The sequence below is a fragment of the Pteropus vampyrus genome, unplaced genomic scaffold (assembly GCF_000151845.1).
Source record: "Pteropus vampyrus isolate Shadow unplaced genomic scaffold, Pvam_2.0 Scaffold76, whole genome shotgun sequence".
NCBI lineage: Eukaryota > Metazoa > Chordata > Mammalia > Chiroptera > Pteropodidae > Pteropus > Pteropus vampyrus.
Genome location: NW_011888857.1, coordinates 7,572,420 through 7,579,086, shown reverse-complemented (window position 1 = coordinate 7,579,086; position 6,667 = coordinate 7,572,420). Strand labels below are relative to the sequence as shown.

At 32.6% G+C, this 6,667-nt stretch overlaps 1 protein-coding gene and 1 pseudogene across 1 annotated transcript in view; both read left to right on the top strand.

Annotated features, from left to right (window-relative positions):
* Nucleotides 1–6,667, top strand: part of ANO5 (anoctamin 5) — an 84,637-nt gene that overhangs the window by 32,249 nt on the left and 45,721 nt on the right. Inside the window, exons 6-7 of the mRNA XM_011362601.2 lie at nt 4,657–4,725; nt 6,065–6,349. Of these exons, the coding sequence (XP_011360903.1) occupies nt 4,657–4,725; nt 6,065–6,349 (354 nt within the window). The remainder of the gene's footprint in view (nt 1–4,656; nt 4,726–6,064; nt 6,350–6,667) is intronic.
* Nucleotides 4,922–5,040, top strand: LOC111741322 (annotated as a pseudogene).

The window sequence follows — 6,667 nt, the reverse complement described above, 5'->3', positions numbered from 1 at the left end:
GGGGCATAGATCTTTACTAGGATTTTGGTTTTCTTTGGATAAATACCCAGAATTGCAATTGCTGGGTCAAAAGGTAGTTCTATTTTTAATTTTTGAGGAACCCCAAACTGTTTTCCAATTTGGAATCCCACCAGCAATGTACGAAGGTTTCCTTTTCTCCACATCCTTGCCAACATTTATTGTTTTTTGATTTATTTATTTTTGATTTATTGATGATAGCCAATCTGATAGGTTTAAGGTGATATTTCATTATGGTTTTAATTTGCATTTCTCTGATTAGTAACCTTGAGCATCTTTTCATATGTCTATTGGCCATTTACATGTCCTCTTTGGAGAAATATCTATTCAGGTCTTTTGCCCATTTTTCACTGGATCTTTTGATTTTTTTGGTGTTGAATTCTTTATAAATTTTGGATATTAACTTTCTTCAGATGTATTGTAGGCAAATATCTTCTCCCATTCAGTAGATTTTCGTTTCATTTCGTTGATGATTTCCTTTGCTGCGCAAAACCTTTTTAGTTTGATGTAATATCATTTGTTTATTTTTTCTTTTGATTCTTTTGTCTGAGGAGATATATCAGAAAAAATTACCAGTAGCAATATCAGAGAGTTTACTACCAATGTTTTCTTCTGGAAGTTTTATCATTTTGGGTCTTACATTTAAATCTTTAATCTATTTTGAGTTTATTCTTGTATATGGTATTAGAAAGTGGTCCAGTTTCATTTTTCTGCATGTGTCTGTCCAGTTTTCCCAACACCATTTGTTGAAAAGACTGTCTTTACGCCATAGTATATTCTTGTCTCCTTCATCATATTAAATGACTTTATAGACATGGATTTACTTCTGGGCTCTCTATTCTGTTCCATTGATCTATGTGTCTGTTTTTATGCCAGTACCATGCTGTTTTGATTACTATAGCTTTGTAGTATAGTTTGATATCAGATAGTGTGATACCTCTGACTTTGTTCTTCTTTCTCAAGATTGTTGTAGCTATTCAGGATCTTTTGTGGTTCTATATAAGTTTTTAGATTACTTTTTCTAGTTCACAGAAAAATAACGTTGGTATTTTGATAGGGATTGTATTAAATCTATAGATTGCTTTGGGTAGTATGGCCATTTTAACAATGTTGATTCTTCCTACCCATGAGCACAGTATATACTTCCACTTATTTGTACCTTCTTCTATTTCTTTTTTCGATGACATAATTTTCTGAAACCCAGTCTTTTACTTTCTTGGTTAATTTGATTCCTAGGTATTTTATTGTTTTTGATGCAATTGTAAGTGGGATTGTTTTATTAATTTATCTTTCCAATAGTTCATCATCAGTGTATAAAAATGCAACTAACGTCTGAATATTAATTTTGTATCCTGCTACTTTATTGAATTTATTTATCAATTCTAACAGTTTTTTGGTGGAATCTTTAGGGTTCTCTCTAATATCACATCATCTGCAAATAATGACTGTTTTACTTCTGCTTTTTCAATTTGGATGCCTTTTATTTCTCTTGTCTGATTGATGTAGCTAGTACTTCTAAAACTACATTGAATAGAAGTGGTGAAAGTGGACATCCTTGTCTTGTTCCTGATCTTAAGGAAATACATTTTTAGCTTTTCCCCACTGAGTATAATGTTAGTTGTAGGTTTGTCATATATAGACTTTATTATTGAGGTATGTTCCCTCTGTTCCCACTTTGCTGAGAGTTTTTTATCATAAATGGATGCTAGATTTTGTCAAATGCTTTTTTTGCATCTACTGATATGATTATATGATTTTAATGTTTCAGTTTGTTAATGTAGTGTATCACATTAATTGGTTTGCAGATATTAAACCAACTTTGCATCCCAGGAATAAATCCCACTTGATTATGGTGTATAATATCTTTAATGTATTGCTGAGTTTGGTTTGCTAATATTTTGTTGAGGATTTTTGAATTAGTGTTCATCAGGGATGTTGGCCTATAGTTTTCTTTTTTTGTATTGTCTTTGGTTTTGGAATCAAGGTAATGGCTTCATAAAAAGAATTAAGAAGCATTCCTTCCTCTTGAATTTTTTGGAATAGTTTGAGAAGAATATAGATGTTAATTCTTTTTTGAATATTAGGTAAAATTCCAATGAAGCAATCCAGTCCAGGACTTTTGTTATTTTTGGAAGCTTTTTGATTACTGATTCGATTTCATTGGTGGTAATCATTCGGTTCAGATCTTCTGTTTCTTTTTGACTTGGTCTTTCTAGGAATGTATCCTAGTTGTTTAACATAAACTACGTTGTTTATACAGTTAAGGTAAAGTGAGTGACTTTTATCATTTCTGGGAATGGAGGGAACCCTCCAGACAACGAGGTTCCCAGACACCAGTGCCAGTCTCGCTTTCTAACGATAGCAGTTTCAAGACTATTATATTAACTCTTTTCTGTATATCTGCCTTGGAATATTGCTCCTACAAGTCTTTCCTCTCTCTACTAAATTATATTGTGCGTTGTTTTTTACTGGACCATTTCTTTGAACAAACAAATGAGCTGTTAATTCTTCCATATTAAAAAAAAAAAAAAAATTGAACAAAATCTTTCCCTCAGTCAGTTTCCCTGCCAGCTACTGTTCATTTCTCAAATTTCTTCTGATCAGTTTTCTCTTAAAACCATTTTTATCAGGGCTCTATCTCAACCACTCTGCTGATATTCATATAAATGAACCAGTGATTAAGCCACAACCCTCATCTTACTTGAACTATTATAAGCAGCATTTGCTACAGTTTATCATTCCCTTCTTTGTCTTCACTTGGCTTCCAGGACCCCACATTCTCTTACTTTTTCTCTTATTTCACTAGTTGCTCCTTCTCAATCTTTTCTTCTTCCTGATCCCTTACTATTGTCACGCCTTAGGGCCCAGTTCCTAATCCTCTTCTTTTCTCAATCTGCATTGATTTCTTTGATGATACATCTTGTCTCACAGGTTTAAAACCCTGTGGGTACTGATCCCAAAGTTTGCCTTTCCGGTCCATACATCTTTTCCTTATGACTATTCTGTATTTTCACTTGGAAATCTCATAGACATCTCAGACTTGGCAGGTATAAAATGAATTCTTGAATTTGCCCCAAAAGCCTGATCCATCTAAAAGTCTTCCTCATCTACTATTATTCATCACACATTTTAACAGCAAAGCGTATAACTTATACTTTATTGTAAATGGTCCAGTTAAATCACTTTTTAGCATATATCCATAGAAAGTAAATGCCATGGAAATTTGACACCCATCATCATCCATTTAAAAATAAATTATGTGTAGAAACCCTTTTTAACACTTGAAATTTTATATCATTTATTTTTCTCCTTCACCTAAAATTTTCTTTCTACTTTGCCCACATAAATTTTTCCTAATGTAAATGTTTTATCTTTGATAGTTATTTATTTTTGTTCAGTCACAAGTTCCTACTAATATATGTATTTACATTGAATATATATATTTACATTGAAATGTTTTTAATTTCTTTAACTATAACAGTCTAAGCCTTACGCTTTTTCATTTTGAATTTTTTTACAATTGTATGAGTACATAATTGCTGTTTTTTTTATATATGGTAGTGTAAATAAAGCTTTTTCAGATAATAAGTAGATTGGAATCGAGTATTGTTTTAGCAGTTGTAATCTTTTTTTGAACTCGGTTATACAAATTGAGAAGTGATTCATCATAAAAGTAATGTTTAATGGTCTGTAAACTAACAATCCTATTAGCCCTCCCTTTAATTTTTTTGAACTCAGAATTGACAACTATCTAAATTACAAAAACATTTGTTACTACAATGAGAAGAATTACTCACTTTTTCAGTACTGATTAAGATAGTTTTAACGTCCCTCTCCCCTTTTTCTGGTTTCCTGTGCACCTTACTTTGGTAACATAGGAGAAGGGCTGCTATGAAAGGGTAGCTGAGAAAGGAGAACTTGCACCACTATCATAGGTCCGTTCTCATCTGTAGTAAACATTGGAAGTGGAGAAAAAGAACACATTACAATTATCTTTTATTCCTTGTTAAGTTTGAAGATGTCTCAAAGTAGAAATGCATTTGAAGATGACCGTCTTATCCTAATGAAGCCTTTTAAAATTTCAGTTATTATGAAATTTTTCACACTTAAATCATAATTAAAACCAAAAGATTTTCTGACAATCAATGTATTGTTTTGGATCCCGCGAGTAATGATTATTTGCATTTAATTTAATTTAATTTTTTTCTGAGGGAAGCTATTCTTCAAGATTAAAGAGTCATGATGGTATTTTGGCTTAAAATTGCATTAAATATATCATTTATTTGAAGAGTACTTATATCTTTGTAATACTGTGTTTCCCCAACTAAGAAGGAGCATAATATGTCTCTGTTTATCAAGTTTTTTTTTTTTTATATTATTTAGTAAAGTTTTTTTCTGATAGAGATCTTACACATTTCCTGGAGATTATTCCAAGATATATTGGATTTTTATAGTTATATTGTGAATTAGAGTCCAGTTGAAAGCAGTACATGGAATGAAGATGGGGATAATAAAAACTTTTATATGCAACCACTAGAAGGGCAGAAGATCATCTGGAGGCACAGTCATTGTGTAGCAAGTCTATCATTGTGTAAATAAAAGTGTTCTATATAATTCTATTGATTTGTTTTTCCATAGGAAAGAAGAAAAGAGTTTGAAGAAAATCTCAGAAAAACAGGTCTTGAGTTGGAAATTGAAGACAAAACGGTAAAAGTAGTTGTTAATTTATACCAGAATCTTGGTGTTTTAAGTGTTGTTTTCTCCTATTCTGGCTCTTGAATGGATAAACTTTGTATTTGGGAGCAATACAACAGGTTTTTTGACTACAGATATGAACACTGGGAATGATAATGCCTATGGTTGCTCAGATAAATTGGTCTTTGCTTTAAATATAAGAGAATGAGCCTACGGCCATGTCACCCTGAACAAACCCAATCCCATCTGATCTCAGAAACTAAGCAGAGTTGGGCCTGGTTAGTACTTGGATGGGAGACCACCTAGGAAGACCAGGTGCTATAGGAGTGAAAAATAAAAAATAAGGGATTGTAAGCTGACAAAGTCCTTGCAGTCTGTGAGGTCAACCAGGTATTGTCTTGCCTAAAATAAACACACACACACACATAAAATGATGACTGGAACACTTTAAAAGTAGGTATAAATAATTCTATTCGGGATATAAAGAAAGTGAACACATGGTTTTTGTTTTATATCTCTCTCATTTTGAAGGCTGCCTGTAATCTGGCACCCTAACTAGTTAACCTGGCTATTTTGTAGTGCAACTGCTGTTTAAGTCAAGGTAATTTTTCTCCTCATAAATATGCCAAGTTCTTTTTTTTTTTTAACCTCCTGCCATTTACTAGTTTTCTAGAATTTCCTTCAAAATTTTTTATAAAGACCTATTTCAGATCCCACTCTGTCCATAAAACGCTAATACTCTTTAGTTAAATTAATATTCTTTGTTTCTTATCCCTATTTTTACTGAATTAATAAGTATGTATTATACCACACAATCTATAACATAATTATTCTCCTGTTTAATGAACCTTTATTATCTAAAGTTCTTCCTCTAGGTGTAGAAGCTGGGTAAAAAGAGTGAATGCATCTTATATTTTGTATCCCTCATGTACCTTATCTACAATTCTGAGCACATAGCTAGTAACTAAACACTTAAAAGTTTTCCCAGAAGAACATATGTATCTGTGAATTTCAGGCTATTGTACATTGCTCCTGAAATTTATTTTTAAATGTATTATCTCTTTCCCTCTCTTTGTGTCTCTCTCTGTATCTTTGTCTCTTTCTGTATGTCTTTCTGTTTGTCTCTCTCATACACATATATAAAACATATATACATGTATCTGTAAATACAATATACAGTATATATCTGTTCTGAGCATTTGCCCTTCTAAAAGTTTTGCTGAAAAATGTCAATAAATTGAAAGTGTTGTGACAGCTTTGTTTGCGATTTTATACAATTTTGTTTCTTTTCTTTAATTCAGTAACAAACAGATCAGTAAGCTTTCTGTTGTTTTGCCTCCTTTTTATATAGAACTCTGAAGATGGAAAAACTTATTTTGTCAAGATCCATGCCCCCTGGGAGGTATTAGCTACTTATGCTGAAGTATTGGGAATCAAAATGCCTATTAAGGAGAGTGATATTCCCCGACCTGAGACAATCCCCTTTAGCTGTATACTTGGGCCTCTTAAGCTTCCAAGGAATGTGAAGCATCCTCATCCTGAATATTTCACTGCCCAATTCACCAGACATCGCCAGGAACTCTTCCTCATTGATGACAAGTCAAGCTTCTTCCCATCCTCATCAAGAAACAGAATTGTAGGTAGTGAAGAACTTTGGGCACATCCCTTCATGTAAGGGATGTTTGTTTGTGTGTGTGCTTTTATGCATGTGCATGTGCAATACTATGTCTGCAAGGTGTTTCTGTGTAAATTTTGATAATTTATTCAGTGGTTTTTGGGCAGCTTTGAAAGTCCACTTGGACCACTTAAACTTGTTAACCTCCCTACTTCTGAAACTTGTTTAAAAATGAATGGTTGACATTGTAGAAATAGTGAAGAGAGAAGCATTGCGCAATACTGAGAAAAGCAATGTAATTGAAAGACAGTGCTTTGATTTTATAAGAGTTTTGTACAA